The 23,194-nt window shown below is 35.2% G+C and overlaps 1 protein-coding gene and 1 long non-coding RNA gene across 2 annotated transcripts; both read left to right on the top strand.

Annotated features, from left to right (window-relative positions):
* The first annotated feature begins 7,275 nt into the window (after positions 1 to 7,275).
* LOC109208406 lies at positions 7,276 to 8,138 on the top strand. Its single transcript, XR_002065163.1, has 2 exons — positions 7,276 to 7,513; positions 7,721 to 8,138. It is a non-coding gene; the product is annotated as an uncharacterized LOC109208406 (long non-coding RNA).
* A 10,059-nt stretch (positions 8,139 to 18,197) lies between these two features.
* On the top strand, positions 18,198 to 22,472 carry LOC109208399 (26S proteasome non-ATPase regulatory subunit 10). Its single transcript, XM_019371511.1, has 5 exons — positions 18,198 to 18,510; positions 19,657 to 19,789; positions 20,555 to 20,679; positions 20,800 to 20,946; positions 21,946 to 22,472. Exons 1-5 carry the CDS (start codon positions 18,331 to 18,333, stop codon positions 22,078 to 22,080), a joined length of 720 nt encoding a protein of 239 aa, XP_019227056.1. The 5' UTR covers positions 18,198 to 18,330; the 3' UTR covers positions 22,081 to 22,472.
* Positions 22,473 to 23,194: the final 722 nt, after the last annotated feature.

Genomic DNA, 23,194 nt, shown 5'->3' with positions numbered 1-23,194 from the left:
GTTCTACCCAAAACACCCAATTTCCCCCATGAAAACCTTTGATTTTGAGTTGAAATCATGAGAAAAGATGTTAAAGATTAATAAAAATGAGTTAGAAATGACATACAATCGATTTGGAAGAGTACTTTTCTTTGAAAAATCACCCAAAGGTGTTTAGGTTTTGAAAGGGTTTGAAAAATGAAAGATTTTCGGCTAAGTTACGAATTTGCAGGTCGCAGATGTCGCAATTGCGACCAGGGTTCGCAATTGCGAATCCTTCAGAAGACTGTTCTCTTCGCATTTGCGAAGATTTTATCACATTTGCGACCACCCCATATTTCTGAGGGGTTCGCATTTGCAAGGCAGACGTCGCTTTTGCGATGAGGGTCCTCCGCATTTGCGATCAGGCCTGCCCAGGCCTTCTTTCGCATTTGCGATGTTTTATTCGCATTTGCGAAGCTCGCAAATGCGAAGCCTGCAGACCTGCAACATACCAACAATTTCCTAGGTGCAAATTTCACCCCGTGGCCTATCCAAAACTCACCCGAGCCCTCGGGGCTCCAAACCAAACATGCACACCAACATAAAAATATCATACGGACTTGCTCGTGCAATCAAATCATCAAAATAACATCAACAACTATGAATTGAACCCCAAATTCATGAAATCATCCAAGAACACCCAAAATTCCAATTTCTCAACTTTAAGTCCGTTTTATACCAACCCAATCCCGATCTTTACCAAATTTTTACAGATTCAACCAAATTATTATTCCAAACTTGTACCGAGCTCCGGAACCAAAATACGGGCCCAATACCATCAAAGTCAAACATATTTCATTTTCGAAAACTCATATATATTCCAGAAAACAATTTTCTTTAAAAAATTATTCTCTCGGGCTTAGGACCTCGGAATTCGATTCCGGGCATATGCCCAAGTCCCATATTTTCCTACGGACCCTCCGGGACCGTCAAATCACGGGTCCGGGTCCGTTTACACAAAATATTGACTGAAGTCAACCTAAATTCACTTAAAGGCAAAATTCATCATTTTTCACAGATTTTCACGGCTTTCTGGATACACGCCCGGACTGCGCATGCAAATCGAGGTGAAACAAAAAGGAGGTTTTAAGGCCTCGGAACACAGAATTTATTTCTAAAACAAGTGATGACCTTTTGGGTCATCACACCCGAAATCCGTGACAAATACAAAACCCCAAGGGCTATCTTAACCCGAGTTCGAGCAAACTCTCGCTCGGGGATTATCTATGAAGTCTAAGGGCTAACTTTACTTCGAGTTCGAGCGAATCCTCACTCGATCATAAAAGCCCAAGAGCTATCTTAACCCAATTGCAAGCATATCTCGAACACTCGGGGACTACCTACTCGAGCTATCTAAAGTTCGAAATAATAAGACCTCAAAGAGGCACCCCTGATATACAGGCCAAGGCCATCACACCAAGTTCGAAATGTTATCGGGAAACAAGTCCAAAAGACATACCCGAAGGCTACGGCCATATTAAAGGCTACGACCATATCAAAGACCACGGTCATATAAAAGGCTACGGCCGAAATAATGCAGCTCGGAGACGTCCGAATTCCGCCATAAATTAAAGGACTTCAAACACTTTGAATAACCGATTAAATCAGGCTACCCTCGGCAAAAGCAAATCATAAAGGGCTTCGATAAAATCAGCCCTCGAATAATTTAAAGGCTTCGATAACATCAGCCTTCGAAAAAGCCTCAAGAGGTATTCGATTATCGTTACACAAACAAATTACAAATAAAGTTCCGATCGGTCGAACCTTCGAAAAACCCAATGGATACAAAAAACACATGCTAAGGCATAGAAAAATTTTCACTAAGTCTTTTAGCCGAAAAGAGGGAAAAATTATAGCCGTTTTTAGAGGCCGAATTAGACCAACTCAAAGAGCCTAAGGGCCGACCTAAAGAGCCTAAGGGCCAATATAAAAAGCCTAAGGGCTAACTTTATTTCGAGTTCGAGCAAATCCTCACTCGATCATAAAAGCCCAAGGGCTACCTTAACCCGAGTTCGAGCAAACTCTCACTCGGGGACTATCTATAAAGCCTAAGGGCTAGCTTCACTTCGAGTTCGAGCAAACCTTCACTCGGGGACTATCTATAAAGCCCAAGGGCTAACTTTACTTCGAGTTCGAGCAAATCATCACTCGACTATAAAGCCCAAAAGCTACCTTACCTCATCGACTGTTGAGCCTAAGAGCTACTCAAACTCAAGTTCAAATGGTCATCCAGGGTCCATTGATAAAAAACGTTCGAGGGCAGTACTTATTGTCGGTCATTACCATCTCAAACTTTGGACATTCAAAAGGAATTTTATGCTAAGGCGCTTTGACCCGCACAAAAGGGTAACAGATTCAGAAGCCATGGAAGGAAAAAAAAAGCTTTGTATAAGCCTTTTTACAAGGACTATAGGTCACGATCAAGAGTTCCTCGCAAGGGCCGATCAGCCTCAAAAGCAAAAAATTACGAAGAACACGAAACCTAAGCAGCACGATCCTTATCGGGAGAAGTGTCTTCAGCCTCAGAATCGTCTCCACCGCCGGACTTGCTAGAGTTCTCGGAGTCTTCCTCGGGAAAGGCTAGGTTCCAAGCTTTTGTTTCCTCAGTCGCTTACGTCACGATGATGATGTCATGGCAAATCGGGGTAAAGATCAAGGACTCAATTCGTTTCTTGTCGTTATACTCCAAAAAACGAGGGGACTATCCATATGTAGGCTCGAGGATCACTTTAAGGGCGAGTTCGAAATAGACTAGGTCCGAGCCCGATGGCAGAGTTTGAAGTTCGAAGATCAGAGTGTCCGATGAATATCAAGGCCGAGCGTAACCAGCCCCGAGATAATGCCGTTGTGGTTTTGTAACAGAAAAGACGAGATTCTCGGAATGGCCCAAAGATCAAGGCGTAAATTCCGAAACGGATTTGTACGAACTCGTACTAGGCGGTTAGACAGCTGTCAAATTAGAGTCCTTACTAAAAACGGAAATGTACCTTATTTAGGACCCTCCTATTATATAAAGAGGAGCCCATTCATTTGTAAGACATCTAATCATTGGCAAAGAATATAGTCTCTACTTTTCGCTCATTGTTCATCAGAATTGTCCTTTAACTTTATTGTTCTTGATTCATCTCGAGGTCACTGAGCTCGAGGTCTATACTGTTTAAGAAACGCTGGTTGATTCACTTATTTCCTTCATCTATACTATACTTCTTGATTATAAATTGGTATTGAACTAAATCACATATCTTTAAATTCACAAATCAAATTTAATTGTTACTCGTATTTTCGAGGTAAACAAAAAGGTTGCTAGTCCCAAAGTTTGTGAACTCAAAAGTATAAAATTTGAGCTTATTAATTTTTGAAACAAAAAGAAGCCTCATATAACTATGTTGCCCTTAAAATACCTTATTTTAGTTTGACTTTTGACATGAATGATTTGAGTATATTCATTTATTTGAATAGAACGATTATTAGATCTTTTCTTTCAAAAGATCATGTTTTTTTAAAAATTGAAGGAATATTTAAGAATCTCATTTTCGTACTTCCTTTTTTTTTATTTTTATTTTGAGGGGGCATGTACACTGTGAAAATCAACTTCCCTAAATGACTCTTGAAAAGGAAATTAAACTTTTTTTTGCAATATTATAATAGTAGTAATATCAACTTTTAGTTGTGATTGCATTACTAATAGACAACTCTTGTCTGCATTCGAACTTTCTCTGTGAAAATCAAGAAATACAAAAAAGAAAAAGCACTGAAAAGGACTGGAAATACAACTTGCTAAGGTCGAGTTAGGACTAGGATATATCGAGTATAACCGATAGCCCGAACCGAAAAAAGCTTATTGGGGTATCGATATCAGGTTATTGGGTTAGCGGTTCGGTAACGTTTTTGTATTTTTTCACTATTGGGTTATCGGTTTGGGCCATGGTTTGCCCAATTTCTTAACGGATTAACCGATAACCCAATAAGATTTAATAAAATTAGGATTTTACACCTAAGTATATAAATGAGAAATTTTCATAAAGCACTATCTTTTGGTAGTAATTAGCCATCTATAGATACCGTTTGCTATATTACGGATTATAGATACCTTTTGTGTGGTTATAAGATGTATTTGATGTATTTAAGCTATTGTATTCATGAATACAGTAGCAAAAATAGGCGTGAATCAGGGAAGTCCAGCTAATCAGTTGTTGTATTCGAGTGTATTCGACTGTATTCATGGAGTGAAATATGGGATTACAGCTGGACAGATTATTGTATTCAACTGTATTCGACTGTATTCACGGCGTGAAATAGGGGATTACACTGTTTTAAAACGAAAAGTGAATCAATTAACATAATAGACTCCTAATATAACTCAAAAAACTCAATTATAACACACAAATTTTGTATTTTCAATTACAAAAAAGATACTCAACCGAAAAATACCCCAAAAACATAGCAATCTTCAGAGAAATTATATAATACATCTGAATACATAAATTATATTAATTAAAAAAACATATGAATACATTCATGGCATATAGCGAGACAGTAAATATAATAAAATACATAGAATACAGCAGGATACATTGAAATACAATGAAAAAAAAGACAGTGAATACAATGAAATACATAGAATACAACGAGATACATTAAATTACAATGAAAAAAAAACAATGAATACAATGAAATACATGAAAATACATTGAAATATATTAACAGAAAATCAAGTTGCTCAGCCCTAAACTTCGTCGTCTTTGTTCAAGAACAAACCCTAATTTCCGGCGAATCTGCCGTAGCAATACACTTCAACCAACGACGAAACAATCCACGGAACCCTCTCAAACCCTTCCTATAACGGCGAAATGGCAAAAACCTACCCCTTCAAGCTCGACCCATTTCAGGAAGATACCGTCGCGTGCTTAGAACGTAAAGAATCAGTTCTTTATACTTCACCTTTAGGGATAGGCAGAGAGTTATTTATAATTCACCTTTGAAAGCATTGAGCAATCAGAAGTATATAGGGAATTAAGCCATGAGTTTAGTGATATTCAATTCGGTGCAAGAATTGATCGGAATGAAAAGAAAATAGTGTGGGTGAGACAAAATTTTGAGATGGAACATCGTATTTTTAGGGAATGGGGAAGAGAATGGGATGTATCAAAGTAGAGAGAGAAAGAAAATAGTGTAACAGAATAGCGTATTTAGTGGCTTAGGGCTAGGAGGTAACCAAAATTAAATATTTTGCTATAAACCTTAAAAGGTATCTATAGAAAATAATTTTTTTAAATGGCATTTATTTAAAATAAATAAGGTGTTAACCTTTGCTATAGGAGGTAAAAATTCCTATATAAATACATATAGGGCTTCATTCTCTCTTTTTCTCCCAATTTTCCCAGCCACATTCAAGATTGAAGTTTCCAGTTCACTCTTCAGACTCTGATTCAATTCTTGAACAGTTCTTCTTCAAAATTCAAAGTACAACCACATTCTTAGTAGGCGTTTGGACATAAGAATTGTAAAATTCAAAAAAATGGTGAAAAAAAAATTTCAAGTGAAAATGATATTTGAAATTTAGAGTTGTGTTTGGACATATTTCAGTTTGGGTTGTTTTTGAAGTTTGTGAGTGATTTGAGTGAAAATTTTAAAAAATAGCTTTTTGGAGTGTTTCAAATTTTCGAAAATTTCCAAAATGCATCTTCAAGTGAAAATTGAAAATTTTATGAAACAAACGTTGATTTCGAAAAAAAGTGAAATTATTTTGGAAAAAAGAAAAAAAACAATTATGTCCAAACGAGCTCTTAGAACCTTAGCGTAAGTTTTATTCCAAACTTACTTCTTCGTTAAGAACAAATTTCGTTCCTTTCTTTTGAATTTTACAATAGAGTCCGATAATAAAAATATAGGATTTTTGATTGTTTTCGATTCTTTATTCTGTGCTCATGTTTTAGTACTATGTTTGTACTTGTTAATTTTAAGGTGAAATTGCTACTACTTTGTATTGTTATTAATGTATTTGGACAACTGTTGTTGAAGAATTAACACTATTTCAGTTGTGTTTGGATAACTGTTGAATTACTAGTATTCTTGTTGCTCTTGCTACAATTGGACTCTGGAAAATGACATTGATCTCTTGATTATGGTTTGGCAGGAAACCAAAAAGTTGTAATTTATGTTCCTGTCAACTAATATTTCCAGTGAATTGGAGATGGAATGCTTGTGGAGTTGTAGTATCAATTTTTGAGATTGCACATGTCATGAATTTGTCAAAATGAAACATGCTTCAAATATTAGTTGTGGCTAGAACGCAGAATTGGGTAGTATATTATATGTGAATTCTTCTCTTTTTTGCTTAACTCGAGTGAATTGACTTCTCTTTTTTGCTTAACTCGAGTGAATTGACTTCTCTTTTTTGCTTAACTCTAGATTGAGTTATCTTATCGGGTAAATCGATAACCGAACCGATAATGAACGATAACCTATTAATCGATAACCGATAACTAATATCTTATAGGTTTAATTATCAGTGATACGTGCCCAATGTGTTTAGATTACGTGCCCAATGTGTTTGTATGTTTAATAGACAGATTTCTTTTTTATACTTATGATGTACGAGCTAGCGGAGAGATATTTTTATCTTCGACGGGATTTGAACCTGAAACCATAGTTCTCAACCCATGTTATTGAAATGTATTAAATTAGTAAACGAGTTATAATTTAAAATTGAAAAAACTTTATTTGGGTCAAAATGAAAATTATATTTAGTAATATATGAGTGAAAATAGATCCAATGAAGTCAGTGTTCAAAGACGAGCATCCATATTGGACTTTCTAAATGAGCCTTCAAAGGTAGAGAGCATAGTTCGATGATACTGTAATAGTTGCACTCATTCAGAGGCAGATTCAGAATTTAAATATTATGAAATTGGATACGAAGTTCATATCCAAATTCATAAAATTTAATGGTTTAAAAAAATAAATATGGTTAAATTATTTAACGGTCTTTGAAAAGGTCAACTCACATGTATAGAAACTTTAGCTACTTTGTAAAATACAATTACTTTCCTTATTTTTATTTCTTTTTGAAATATTTATTATTAAGCTTAGGGCAGTTTTATGAATATTATTATACTATAGGTTATGACAATGATTTTGGAAATATGACAACATAATATTCTCCTTGTGTTGATAGAATGACCACATTGTGATGCTGCAATTGCTTTACATAGACACTATAAAAGAAGGCCAAACACATGTTAAAGTGTATTCTCATTTATATGGTCATTATCAATGAACAATGGTGCACCCCAGAGGAGTGAACATGGGAACACAGGTGCATTTGGGTATTTTTGTTTTGGCTAAAATCTAAATGCACTTGTGTTCTCAGGTCACCCCTTTGGGGTCACCTTGCTATTTTTTTTTTTTTTTTTTACCTTATACTATTTTTTTTCTCTTCTTAAGTGGAGGATATCGAAAACAGTCACACTATTCTCCCCAGACCCTACTTGTGAGATTATATTGAGTTTGTTGTTCTTGTAGCATTTTTCTTTTTAAATTTGTTTCTCAATCATCATTCACTATTTATATATTTGTGAGATTTTTACTCTTTTTACACCATCTCGTCTTTTAGTGCACCTCGATTAAGGTATTGTCATCTCACTACTAAAATTTTCTAAGGTTTACTAACTTATCCTATTTTTCTTTCTTCATTCAGCTACATTGGAGCCCCAACTAATTTGAATTCGCACCACACAAGTTCCATTAAAGGAGAAAATCTTCTATTCGTAAGAATTGAATTCAAGACCACTGATTAAAAATAAAGAGATTTTATCTATCCCACCATAATTCTTGATTTAAATATCATTGGATCGGAATCTTTTTTCATCAGACGTTCATCCAAAGAGCTGGATTCCAACTGCAGCTAAAGCTTGTTTTATTTCCGATGGCCTTTCGGCCGATTTTTTGGCTGAAATTTCCAGAAATTCCAGCAGTGTCTTGCACTAAATACATTTAGCTGTGTTCAATTTTATTTATTTATTTGAGAATGATGTATCATAGCAAAATATCTTTTTATTCTTAATTCTGTGACCAATGTTCGTTCTGATTTATCCTATAAATCCTTATTTATAATATATTTCGAATTTCAAAGGTGCAATTAGAGTTTAGAGAGACTTCAACAGGAGCATCTCCTTCTTTAGAGGATTTTATGCCGTAAATTTAATCAAAACTTCAATGTAAATATCGAACGAAAACCAATAAAAAAAATAAAGGCGTGATCTTTTGGGTTCACTTTTTTAATGATTGAAGGCGAAAAAAAAAGGGAAATTTTCATAACTACAACTTCTATAAGAGTATATTACATTTATTTTATTTACGTTTTATACAACTTTATTTATGTTTTAAAAAATAATGAGTATCCAGCTTTGTTAAGCCACCCTACAAATATGGTAGTATCCCTAAACAAAAAATTTCTCTCTTCTCTCTCTGTACAAAAATTAGTGAATGAGGATCCCAAATTTTGACACATTTAATGAAATCCTTATCATTTCCTAAATTTAAGCCTAATTGAGTTGACTACAACTAAAATACAAAATATTCCTTAAAAAATCTCTAAATCCCTAAAACTTAGTTTAACCAAATGGACTACAACTCAAATACAATGAATCATATCTTAAAAGATGTCCTTTGGGTGTTATTTAAAAGGAATTTTTATATTCCTATGCCACATAGGAAACCTTTATTACCCTCAATGTTTAAGGTTTGACTTAATTACACTTAGTATATCAAATTACCAATTATATACCATTGAGTATTTTAAGGGTACAATTAATGCAGCGTATATCCCTCCTTAATTCAAGGTACCGTATATCCCACCCCACCCACGTTTCTCTCTCCCAAACCCTCACCCTCACCCAGCAATGAATCGTTATTTTAATAGAAGTGGCAGACGAGGGACAAAAGGTGGTGCATCTGCTTCTCAAAAACAAATTGATGAAAGAGAGTGCTTTCTACTAGTCAAGCAAAAGATAATAAGTTTCTTCTACCATCCAGTAACATTTCTATTCACCAACCAGTAAAAGAAACAGATTGCACCACCCATCAACACTACAATACTCATCATCGCTTTCAGAGAGATGGCCCAACCATCAACTCCAGGACCCAAAGAGCTTCTGAGGCTAGAGAAGTACTTCACTGTGCGACCTGAGAAAATCAGAGCAACATTTGCACCAAGTCCAAACAAATGATAGAATCTCTTAGCCTCGTCAACAGTCGTAATCTGCAAAAGAAATCACCCAAAATACTTAAATAACAGTGATTTCCCCCAAAACACGTTTATATAGCTTAATTGGTATTTTCGACATAATTGCGTATTTTGCAGAAGATTTTGTAAAAGTTTTAGTCGTTTTGGATTTGTGAAAACAGAAAACAACACATCTACAATCAGAATACAAATAATCTACAATTCATCTACAAAATATCTACAAACTGGGTATATTGAATTTTAATATCCCAATTCCCATTCGATTGTAGTTTAATTGGGATTTTCGGCATAATTGCGTTTTTTGCAGAAGATTTGAAGAAGTTTTAGTCGTTTTTGATTTGTGAAAACAGAAAATAAAACATCTACAATTAGAATACAAATAATCTACAATTTATCTACAAAATATCTACAAACTGGGTACAGTGAATTTTTATATCCCAATTCCCATTCAATTGTAGCATAATTGGGATTTTTGACATAATTGCATTTTTTTCAGAAGATTTGTAGAAGTTTTAGCCGTTTTTTATTTGTGAAAACAGAAAAAAAAGCATCTACAATCAGAATACAATTTATCTACAATTTATCTATAATTTTTGCAATATGTCTTCTTCTTCGTCTTCTTCTTCGAGTTTCAATCTGAAATTCAGTCAAAACCAAGTCTAATCTTCACCAAAAACCCTCAAAATTGAGATATAAACTCCAAACCATATTCCCGATTATTTTCAACAACACCAATCCAAACAAATAATAATTTTTGAAAACCCAAATTTGAATTCAAAGCTTTCAAGCTTTTTAATGGCTGTCAATGGTGGAAAATATCTAGAAGAATATTTACTTCCATAATTGTAGCGCGCCTAAATAGGAATATCTGAAAGAATATTTAGTTCCAGATTTGTAGCGCGCCTAATTAGGAAGGAATCAGCTCCTAATCATTGGTATTTAATGAATGGTATATATTTTGTAGAATAATTATGAACATGGCGGGTAAATATGAAACTATACACATTTTTGGTAATAAGGTTTCATATATGGTATAGGAAGGAAAAAGTCTCTATTTAAAAATATGTAAGATTACACTATATATAATATATGTTCATCGTGTTATAATACCTTTTTTACAGTAGTATATACCCCTTATACAGTGGAATAGATATATAATATATATATTTAATCATTAATGAACAATAAATATATTATATATTTTACATATGAATAATGGTTGAACTTATATAAATTAGATAATATACTTTCTACCTAAGTAAATATACAATATACTTAAAGAAATTGTATGTTGTACATAGTATAAATATATTATATACTACATATTATATACCATATGCTATAAATATACTATATACAATCCTCTTATTCCAATGTTCTTTATTTATATATAGATAATAGAGCATCTAAATATATTTTGCAAATACGTATATTAATGTATTCATATATACTATATGAAAAGTATCTACATAATTAATAAATAAATATTTTGGTATTTTTCCTCAATCCATGATACTACGTGATTAAACATTGTTGCTTTCAAATGAAAATATCGATTTACGGTAATGTCTCAGAAAATAAATTTAAGAATACCAATTTCTATTGATTGAATTTAATACCGAACAAAAGAAAGAAAAAAGAGGAAGAAAAAAACACCATTGGTATGAATAACAAATATCAAAATAAGTTTGAAGATCCGAAATACAAATTCATTAGCGATATTGTTGTTCTTGGTGGATTTGTAACTCATTTCTACTTCCATGAATAACACGCCAAATATTTCCAAAAATAAGTGGTTTGGGTGACTCCTCTGAGTGCTCAAACGAGCAGTTGAAATTGAAGTGCAAGGAGAAAATAATATTATTTCCATGGAATTGTGGAAGAGAATATCTGTTCATTCTCAATATGGTATAGTGAGATAACTGGATATTATAGAGAACAAGTTTGTTATAATTTCCCAATACCATCTAGTTAATGAATGAGAAAATTAAGGAGTCAATACTATTAACTCAATTAAGAGAGAGATATTAGAGATATGGAATATTGTAGATTTTAAAAAAGTTGCATTATATGTAATAATCTAAAAGTAGTTGTAACTCATTTAAATAAGTATTAAATAAGTTGTATTCTATGTAAATTATATACAGTCGTCAGACCTTTCTATAACAGCATCCCCATGTAACAACACTTCACTATAAAAGCCAAGCTTTTCCGCAACTAATTTTTATGTTATGTTATAATATATGTTCTCTATAACAGCACTTCGCTATAACATCCAAAAATATTCGGAACAAACGAAGCTGTTATAGAAAATTTTGATTGTAGTATCCTCATTCGAACACGTCAAGGGAGGTCCAATTCTGGATTCTTCGATTGCTTAGAAAAATCGGAAACTTAGAGGGTGTTTGGCTATGCTTATAAGCTGGTCAAACTAGCTTATAACTACTTTTCGGCTTATCTACACGTTTGGTAAAGTTAAAAGTGCTTATAAACCAAAAATAAGCCAAAAGTCATAAGCTGGTCACCCCCAGCTTATGAATTTTTAGCTTATAAGCACTTTAAGTTTGACTAAGATTTTTACTATTTTATCCTTAAAATATTCCTTTTTAGAACAGAACTCCTACATCGATACTCACTGCCTCAAGTATTCAACCTAACACTCCCCCCCCCCCCCCTCTTCAAGTCTGCAATTCTAATTTATTTAAGTTAAGCAAATTCGCTATTCCTTTGCATACTTATATCTATGTGATTGTGTATTAATCTTTGAACTGTATGTAACAAATGAGGACATATCAAATTTTTGTGTATTGCTTTCTAAGTGTTGTGGTGATGAAAGCAATGTTTGTTTCTCTTCAAATAATTTGTCCTATTTAGGTTTATTTTTTACTGAGAAACTTTGTCAACTTATTAATTTTTATAACTTATGATTATATGCTTATCATAAAATAAATTATATTTATCATAAAAATTATCTTATCTAAACACAATTGTATTTAAAATAAAATGACAAATAGAATATTTTGTATTTGAATCGATCTGGAATCTAAAATTTTGAAGAAATTACGCCCTTATAAGTGTAAATAGTTCTAAGGTTATTTAAGTCATTTTAACAGAAAAAGAGCTTATCAGCACTTTTTTATCAAATAGTGCAGCAACTTATTATCAATTTCAGCACTTGTATCCAAACACGTAACTGCTTATTTATTAAATCGGTTTCAGCACTTAAAAATGCTTTTCAGCACCTAATGCTTATGAGCTATTTCAAATCAGCTAATCCAAGGAGGCTCTTATTCGTGAAAAAAGTAGTTTTGAAATTTAAATTGATACAAATATAAATTGAGTTATTTGCGTGAATATCAATTGTTATAACTCCATATAACAATTATCTAACAAAACATCATCTTACATTCAATGCAAACTAAACTTTCTCTCTCTACATGCTCTCGGCGTAGCTTAGTGTGATTGCTATCTTGCGCATTCAGCCATGGGAGGCAGAGGAAGACCTAAGAAAAACAGTACGAAGGTTCCATTAGCGGAATTCATCACATCGGCAAGTAGAAAGGGAGAGGCGGAGAAACAATCACCACCACAAGGAGCCCTAATTCGAGAAAAGGAATTGAACGCACTGATACCAAGCGGTGGACTGATAGTAAGTGCTACAAATGCAATTCGCTACTCAGAAAGTGGAAGTAAAAACAAGCAAGTAGACGGAAAACAGAATGAAGTTCATGGATCGAAAGGGAAAGGGAGCGAAATGGATGCAAGGGTAATTGCTAGCCCTAGCAATAACATGAATCAATTAATGGAAATTGGGGGAAATGCTGGCAACAAACCACAAAAGGAAGGATTAAGTGTTCCAGTACAAAAGAGCACAAATACTAAAGGAGATATGCATGATTTGGAGATAGGTCAAGCGACGAACAAAGGAATTCAATGTGCAAAGCATGAGGCAGCTAAAGCAACTGATGCAAAAACTACTGCTGGATCCAAATCTTGGGCAAACCTAGTAGTAGGGAATACCTATGCGGCTAGGGGAATGGGTCTCACATATGTACCTCCAATGATACAAAATGGGGAGAAAATAGTTGAATTGCAGCAAGAGGAAGTTGAGAAAGAAACAAAGAAGTGGAGGAAGGCAGTAATCATGTATGTAGTCGAAGATGCACCTAGTATTGGAAGGTTCATTGCTTTTTAATGGAATTTTGTAACAAAACCAAAGGTATACTGCCATAATGAAGGTTTTTTTGTTGTTAAATTCAGTAGTATAGAAGAAAGAAATGAAGTATTATACTCAGGGCCAAGTACAATCAATAGTAGACCAGTGATTACTAAGGCATGGGCTCCTGATTTTGATTTTGAGGAGGAAGTATTGAAGACTTTACCCTTATGGGTAAAATTGCCAAACCTGCCACTGAACTGCTGGGGAGCTGATTCCTTGAGTCGAATTGGAAGTGGATTAGGGACACCAATCTATGCTGATGAATGCACCACCTAAGTGGAGGGGATATCATACGCTAGAATCCTTGTAGAGATGGATATTACAAGACCTCTACCTATGAAGATAACAATGAAAGATCCTAATGGAAGAAAACTTGAGCAAGCTATTACATATGATTGGAAGCCTGTGTATTGTAGCACATGTTTGCAGCTGGGACATAACTGCCTAAACAAGACACCAATGCAGCAACTAGAACCCAAACAAACAAAACAAAGACAGGAGAGGAAACCTAAAGAACAGAACAAACTAATCACTGGAAATGAAGGATCTCAAGCTACTGAGGCAAGTAAGAAACCAGAAACTAACCAGGAAATAATAGAAGGAACTCAAAAACAACAACATTCACAGGATACAGAGGAGAAGTGGCAAGAGGTAAGGGGCAAATCTGCGGCTAAACAGAGTCATGTTGCTACTACTGAAGAGAGACTGGTTATGGGAAATGGCTTTACTGCACTTACCAGAACAAGTGTTCAACAGTTAAACATTAATACTAGAAGGATGGAAGGAGGGCAGAGTAGTCGTGGAATGATGGAGGAGCTTGTTTTGCCAGACCAAATATTTTATGGTGTTGGTCACATGGAATGTTAGAGGCTTGAATAAAGCCTATAAACAAAAGGAGATGCAGAGGTTCATCCGGGAGAATAAGATTAGTATTATTGCTATAGTAGAACATAGGGTGCAAGAGAAGTACTCAAGCAAAATTATAAATAAAATAGCTCCTAGGTGAAAATGGTGTAAAAATTATGAATCTGGAGGTAAAGGTAGGATATGGATTGTATGGGATCCAAATGAAGTTGCACATACTACAATAAGCTACAAGCCTCAATACATTCATGGGGAGGCAATATTATTGGCTAGCAGGCAGGAGTTCACCTTCACAACTATATATGGGCTCCACACAGTAGATGCAAGGAAGAGATTATGCGCTGATTTGCTAAGCTGGAGTCACTATCAACAAAGACCTTGGCTCTGTATGAGTGATTTTAATGCAGTATTATCAGATGATGATAGAAGTAATGGGAATCCAATATAGGAATGAGAAGTTAGAGACTTCAAAGAGTTTATGATGAAGGCAGGGATGATTGAAATGAGAACAGTGGGAAGAAGCTTTACATGGACAAATTCTCATGTGTTTAGCAGAATTGATAAGGCAGTAGTTAACTCTGAATGGATAACAAAGATGACACACTTGGATGCTATGGTTATGGACCCCTATTTCTCAAATCACTCTCCTCTATGTGTCAAATTTGGAGAAGAGCCGCAGAATTCTAGACATTTTAGGTTCTTTAACCACCTGGCAGATCATAAAGAGTTCTTACAAATAATAACAAATGTCTAGACAAGAAAGGAAATAGCACAAATGCCAGGAATATGGAAGAAATTGAAAGAAGAAAAGGAGAGCTAAAGAAACTGAATACAATTGAGTTTGCAGCAGTTGATACAAAGGTGAAACATGCCAGGAAGCAATTACAAGAGATGCAAAAGAGAATAAGAAATAACTATCTGCAAACAAATCTGTTTGAAGAGGAGAAGGAATTGAAGAAACAACCGGAGAAATGGGTCAATATCGAAGAAAGTATTTTAAAACAAAAATCCAGAAATCAATGGTTGAAATTGGGAGACTCAAATTCTGCTTTCTTCTTTACCAACATGAAGAGTAGAGTTAGTCAAAACAAGATCAGAAGTCTGATGACTGCTACAGGAGAAATAGTTCAAACTATGGATGCAATTGAAAAGGAGATTGTAGATTTTTACAAAGGTCTACTTGGATCATCAGCAACGGCCCTACCAGCCATTCATACGAGAGTTATGAAGGAAGGGAAGATGCTAAATAGAAAGCAACAGTTGAAACTCATTGAACCTATTAGAGAAGAGGAAGTGTACAATGCTTTGAAGAGTATTGATGATTTAAAAGCACCAGGATGTGATGGATTCAACTCATTGTTCTTCAAAAAAACATGGGATATCACTGGTAAGGAGATCACAAAGGCAGTCTTGCAATTCTTTACTACAGGGGAAATGTATCGACCTATCAATGTAACAACAGTCACTCTAATACCTAAGGTGCACCATCCCTCAACCATCAGAGAATTCAGGCCTATATCTTGCTGCACAGTTCTGTACAAAATTATCTCTAAGATTCTGACTAACAGATTGCAAGAGGTAATGGACCATTTAATTGATAATAGCCAATCAGGTTTTGTGCCAGGAAGAGTAATTGCTAAAATTCTGAGTCATGAGCTAGTAAAGGGATATGGAAGGAAGGGTATCTCACCTAGTTGCATGATGAAGTTAGATTTGCAGAAAGCGTATGACTCAATTGAATGGGAGTTTCTTAAACAAGTCTTAACAAGTTTGAATATACCTGAGAAGTTTGTACACTGGGTGATGATGTGTGTAAGTACTGTGTCCTATTCAATCCTTATAAATGGGAAGCCTACTGAACCATTTCAAGCTAGGAAAAGACTAAGACAAGGTGACCCAATGTCACCTTATTTGTTTGTGCTTGGTATGGAATATCTAACTAGGAATCTGAAGTAGTTGAGGAATGATCCTAACTTCAATTTCCACCCCAGATGTGACAAACTGAGCATCACTCAACTTTGCTTTGCAGATGATTTGTTACTGTTCTGTAGGGGAGATACTGTGCCTGTGCAAATGATGTATGAATGTTTCAAGGAATTCTCTAGAGCATCTGGGCTTAAAGCAAATGTTGCTAAGAGTTCCATATACTTTGGAGGTGTTCCACATGAAGTTCAACTGGAGATCCTACAAGCTGTGGGCTTTTCCAAAGGGGAGTTACCTTTCAAGTACCTGGGGATACCACTAAGCACCAAGAGGATATCAATGTCTCAATGCCAACCATTGGTAGATAAATCCTTGGTCGAATAACCTCCTGGACATCAAGATATCTATCATATACTGGAAGGTTGCAACTAATCAAAACTGTACTATTCTCCATTCAAATATATTGGTCTCAGATATTTGTGCTGCCTAAAAAGTTGATAAAGAAGATAGAAGTTGTGTGCAGAACCTTTTTATGGACAGGGGGACGGGAAACATCAAGAAAGGCTCTTCTAGCATGGGAGAGAGTGTGTATCTCAAAAACTGCTGGAGGCTGCAATGTGCTGGAAATTTCAACATGGAATAAGGCTGCAATCTGCAAATTATTATGGAATCTCTGCAAAAAGAAGGACAAGCTTTGGGTGCAATGGATACATTTGTACAATGGAAAGAGACAAACAGTATGGAAAACTAATCCTAAGAATGCATCTTGGATAGTTCAAAAGATTGTCAAGGCTAAGAAGTACTTTGAAGAAATGGGATACATTATGAATGAAGTGGCTGGATGGAAGTCCCTATCGGTTAAAAAATTATACAATACCATGAGAGGAGAATTTCAGAAAGTGACTTGGAGAAGGTTAACTTGCAATAATGTAGGAGCTCCAAAATGGATAGCCGTGCTAAACTTGGCAATACAGAGACGGCTGCTAACAAGAGACAGATTGAACAACTGGGGAATAACTGATGATTTCAGCTGTCCTATGTGCAATGAAGAAAATGAGACAATGGATCATTTGTTCTTTAGTTGTGTGGTATCTAAAGAGGTCTGGGAAAAGGTTTTGAAATGGCAAGGCATTTCGAGAGCTGCCTTAGACTGGCAAAAGGAAATTGAATGGACAGAAAGGAATGCAAAGGGCAGAAGTGCAGATGCACAATTGTATAGAGTAACGTTGGCTTGTGTGCTATATCATATATGGAGGGAAAGGAACATGCGAATCTTTCAAGGACAACAGCAACTGAATCAAGTGCTAGTTAGACATATTGTTCAAGAGGTGATAAGTTGAGGGCTGATGAAGAATAGACTAGTAAAGAAGCTTGAAACATTAAATTTTTATCCATAGAAGTATAGAAGCTGAGTAGTTAGAGACGTTATGAGTCTAGGGTAGGTCTAGGCTCAGTTTGCTTTGTTTTGTACATATTGATATTGGTAAATAAAAATCTTTACTTACCAAAAAAACATCATCTTTAAAAATATGTTCTTAGAACGTTTCCAAAAAAAAAAAAAAAAGCTTCATTAAAAATATTCATACAGAAACTGCAAACGCTAATATAATCCTTTGTCCAATATATTACTATCTTAATTTATAATTGATCACATCGTCCAGAAGTATTGAATTTATTTGCTTTATTTCATAATTATATAATTACCAGAATTTTCTATTACTTACTCTATTTCATTTTATATTACACTCGTTTCTTTCAAATTATTAAAAAAAATGACATATTTTTTTACTTGAAACTCCTTAATTTCAATTTTTTCATTTTACTTTAATAACATGCTCCATAAAAATATCAATGTAGGGGTATAAAATAAGAATAATATTTTGTCCTAATTCTTCTTGGCTTCTCTACGGGTGAAAAAAAAGTTAGGGGTATAATTCCAATATTACCCTCCATTTCATCTCAAAACTACACATCGGCAAATTCGTCAGTCTCAAACCCCACCGTCGCCAGCTAAAGCTCTACTAACATTCGACTGTCCGTACAGATTCCGGCGAAAATGGATTTCGATAAACCCTCAGCTCAAATAAAGGAAAAAGACTTGTTCAAAGCAGCTGAATCTGGCGACTCATCGCTCTTCGAATCACTTACCGAAGAACAGCTCCTTAAAGCCCTCTCTCTCCGTAATGAAGATGCCCGTTCTCTCCTTCACGTTGCCGTCTCTTCTGCCCACGCCCAGGTTTTTTCTCTCTTACACTAATATTAACTCTCATTCCGTCCCAATTTATGTAGCAGTGTCACTGGACACGAATTTTAAAAAAGAAAGACTTTTGATTCTTATATAAAATAATTGTAGACATTAAAGGCACAATGAGAGGTTTAAAGTTAAATTTTTTCACCTGAAAAAAAAAAAAGCAAGGTCCACCTTGAATTGAACTCGACGAATTGCGTTTTGCCAGAGAGAGATCTTTTTAGAAAGATTCTCCATTGGTAATTCAAAAGTAGAAAGAATCTAAATAAAGGCGCATACGCTGAAATGGGAACAGCAGCTAAAGCCATTAGGTGTAGGCACTTTCCAAAGGTCGAATCTTCTAGTTCTTCCTATTTGACCCGAAACCGATCAATCTAGCCATGAGCAGGTTGAAGAGAGTTCTAACAGGTCTTGGAGGACCGAACCCACATATGTGGCAAAATACGGGGATGACTTGTGGCTAGTAGTGAAAGGCCAACCAAGATCGGATATAGCTGGTCTCCGCGAAATCTATTTCAGTAGACCTTATGATGACGATGGCCCGAGTGACATCCCAATCTAAAAGGGAAAATGTGCCACATAAAATTGGACAGATAGAGTTTGATAATTTTATCTTTCCAAGATTCAAATTAAGTGAATTTTAACCCATATTATGAAATGTATCCTTTTTAAAAAAAAAAAAATAACAATGTTGTACAGCTAGTCTGTGCGGACGTCAACTAATCAGTTGGGTTTAAAATGTGTCATATTACCACTTTGATACAGGGAATTGTAACTTCTTATACTTTATTGTAGTTTACAAATATCTGAGTTTTAATTTAAGAAAAAAATAGTCTTGTCATATTGAGTTCTGGAAGTTACTCTAATTGACTTCCTATAATAAGGGGAAGTGTCAAAATATTTGGGTAAAAGGGGGAATAATGTAAATCACTTTTTTTTAAAAGTTAAAATATCTACCCAACATTTGAATCATCATAGCAAAAAATATTATGTTTATTTGATTCTCCGGGACAAATTTGGACAGACAGAGTATAATTATTATGTAATCCCTAAATGTGGTGTTTACAGTTTTGAAGCTAGGGGTTGAAGTAATATGTTTGTGAAATTTGGGTAATTTTTGGTGATGTATATTAGGTGGTGAAGATTCTTGGGGCTGCTGATCCCTCAGCGAGTGGTATAAATAGTGGTGATGAAGAAGGTTGGGTGCCATTGCACTCTGCAGCAAGCAGTGGTAATGTGGAAATTGTGGAGATTCTGCTCAGCAGAGGTGAGCAGTATAACAATTTGCTGTGTTGTATGAAAGTTAACACCGGAGCAGAATAACAATTTGCTGTGTTGTATGAAAGTTAACACCTTATCTATGTCTTATAAAGGATATATCTTTACAAAACTGGAAAAATTAAAAAACTAAAATATAAGATCAGAAAGATTTCTATGCATATAATAGAATGGAATTCTATAGGACTTTCAGTTTTTTTGGAGCTTATTTTTGTTAATTCATGGGCAGTATGTCAGTTATATCATGGATATTAAGGAGTAGAAGAAACTGAATGGATGTGCTAAACCTGAAAGCAGATGGATGTTATTTAAAAAGAGAGAATGATTGAACTTGTTGAGTGTTAACTTATATACAAAACTTTTGCATTTTTCCTACCTGATATCAAATCACTTGGGTCAGCCATCTAATAAAATCAAATGAATCACAGCAGAAATTGCATTGAAATTTTTTGTGCTAATCCATCTACCAATTCTTGTATTTCACTATTTCTCCAACATCAAGGTAGGATTCCCAGTTCTCACGAAATTTGTTGCAGGGGCAGTTTTCTAAGATGAAACAAGGTTATCCTTATGTCAGCAATATGTTATTTGTAACCTTTAATCCCGTGTATCCTGTGAGGATTCTGTGCTGTGGAGGGTGACTTTTGAAAGTGTACCTGCTTTTGTCAGCATTGTTTAGACCGTTTCAGTGAATCAACTTTTAGTGGTTGAGCCATGTATTTGTGATAGTAAATGTGAATATATTTGTAAATAGGTGCTGATGTTAATCTGAAAAATGATGGTGGCCGCACTGCTCTTCACTATGCTGCTAGCAAGGGTCGAGTGAAAATAGCTGAACTTTTGATTTCACATGGTGCTAAGATCAATGCGAAAGATAAGGCTTGTAATCTTATGCTTGGGACTGCTCATCTTCTTGAAAGCTTATTATGGTTTCAATTATTTTTGAAAATTAGGGTGTTTGTAACTTCTTGCTGGTGATTTTATTATCATGTGATATAGGTAGGATGCACCCCATTGCATCGTGCAGCTAGCACTGGGAACTCTGAGCTGTGTGAACTATTAATTGAGGAAGGCGCTGAAATTGATGAAGTTGACAAGGCAGGCGAAACGCCCTTGATGACTGCTGTTGTATGCGGCAATAAAGAGGTATCTGCAGAAGTTATTTCCATCAACTTGGATGAAAATGTTATCGGTGCTTAAATCTTTAATCTTGTTCATGAGCTATATAGCAAAAGGGTCATAAATATCTGACAAGTGAACAGTGCATATATCTTTTTTTCTTCTTAATACTATATACTTAAGCATGTCAAGTATCAGATATCTCATGCTGCCCTTTCTTTCTAAAGTTATTACACCTTTTTTATTTGGTTTGAGGAATGACCCTTCTTCTTTTGCAACTCCTTTCTCGTTATTCTACTACTCCTACCCACTACCCCATTTGGGAAAGAAATAACAGTTCGATCTTTTCTCCCCTTTGTTTGTTAGGTCAAACCGTTGAAACCAACTTACATTTGAACAAAGTTGTTTCCCTCAGAAATTTGGTATGAAACTCTGGGTTTACTCACCTATGATGCATTCTTCTGAAAAGCTCACTAGAAATACATCCAGTGTATATCGAAGGGTATGACCTAGCGATCAATGACGTTGAAGATCCCTGCAAGACCATGGTTCAAATCCGAGAAAAAAAATGTGATTTCTTTCATTTGCCTAAACCTTAGCGGGCGGAGTTACCCGGTATATGTGCTGATGGGAGGTAGTAGGTACCCCGTGGATAGGTCTGAGGTTCTGCTAACTGGCCAGAACACCGCTCTTGTAAATAAACATACGTCTTTGTTGTAGAATTAGTGATGTGTGCCTCTCGAACCAAGCACTACTAAATTTCCGAGCCTTAAATTCTGCTTAAGTGTACCTTGAATTTCCTTAATGTTAGTTTCTACCCAAATCAAATTTATATGAGCTGAAGAGCTCACTGCTGATGCTCTCTTGAATACATTTGGTACTAAGGTTGATTCATTGTGGTGTCTGCAATTATTGAAAAAAAAATTGGTTGTAGAGAACATTCTTAAGGATCCAACACTTCTTTAGAATTATTATGACATTACGTAACAAACAATAATGCACATGGTGATTATTTTTACTTGACAGGTAGCTATGCTCCTCATAAGACACGGAGCAAATGTCGATGCTGAGGACAAGGAAGGTTACACTGTGCTTGGTCGAGCTTCTAATGATCTTCGCCCTGCACTGGTTGATGCTGCAAAGACAATGCTTGAAGGATGAACTCCACGACTTCATCGCCTATCAGAAAATTCAAGCCGACTCTGTAAAGCATTATGAATACGTAAAGCAGATTGTTTGCAAGCAGGTCATGGTTCTTTTTTTAGTTGCATGGGAAGAAATCTAAATGTTGTTCTGCCTTTATAGTATTGCTTTCTACTAACTTAAACATATATGTTCACAACAACAAGCAACATACCCGGTGTAATCCCACAATTGTTGTTGATATTTACTATTGTCCTTTCAGAAAGTTTGAACAAGTGATACTAGGTGCAAAATGGATTCCTTGCTGTTCTATGTTCCCTCCAACCTCTGTACTCTGTAGTGTACATTAGTTTCTTGATTTTTCTTCTGTCAGAATTACCTCAATGGCTTAATTGATTTCCTTGGCTCCCTATTGTTGCTCTACATTATGACACTCCCTTTTTTATTGCAACAAGCTTGAGGTTCTTGTTGATGATTGCAGCAACCCACTGCAAAGAGCTGAAAACCAAAGCTGCCTCACGTTGGAAAAAATCGGACAATGTGTCTTCCAACAATATTTCCTATTCAGCGAAACCCTTCTTAAAAATTACTCAGCTAAATTTAATTAGAGATCATTACTCAAAAGTCTCTTTTTAAAAATCAGAGGAATTTATATTCATGATATTGTAGTCCGAAGAGTGGCCTTATAGAACAAATTGACCCCCCCAAGACAGGTCCAAGTATAAAAGTTGTACATACTATCCAAGGGACTTGGTGACATTATATGTCATAATGTTTAGGACTAGCAAAAACTAGGCCAAAGTTTACTCATATGTTCAATTTGAGTAGCACCTAAGATATTGTTTTGAATATTCGTACTACCTCCGGAGTGATCCTATAATAGGAATTGTATGAGGTATTCGCCTTGACAACCTTTATTAAATTATATTTAATTTTTAAAAAATATTTGAAGTTGCCAATATTGACAAATTCCACTCCTACGCTATTGTTCCTCCTTCGCTTCTTCTTCTTCTTCTTCGTATTCGTAAATAGCAAAATCAAATTTCTGGTCGTCCAAGCGGCTATTTGCATAGCACCAAAGCATGCCGGTCTTGTCTGAATTTGACTTTGAGTGAACTTTACGATTTTCGTA

Source organism: Nicotiana attenuata, unplaced genomic scaffold, assembly GCF_001879085.1.
Source record: "Nicotiana attenuata strain UT unplaced genomic scaffold, NIATTr2, whole genome shotgun sequence".
NCBI classification, from domain to species: Eukaryota; Viridiplantae; Streptophyta; class Magnoliopsida; order Solanales; family Solanaceae; genus Nicotiana; species Nicotiana attenuata.
Note: the sequence above shows the minus strand (reverse complement) of the source record. Positions and strands in the feature narration are given on the sequence as shown.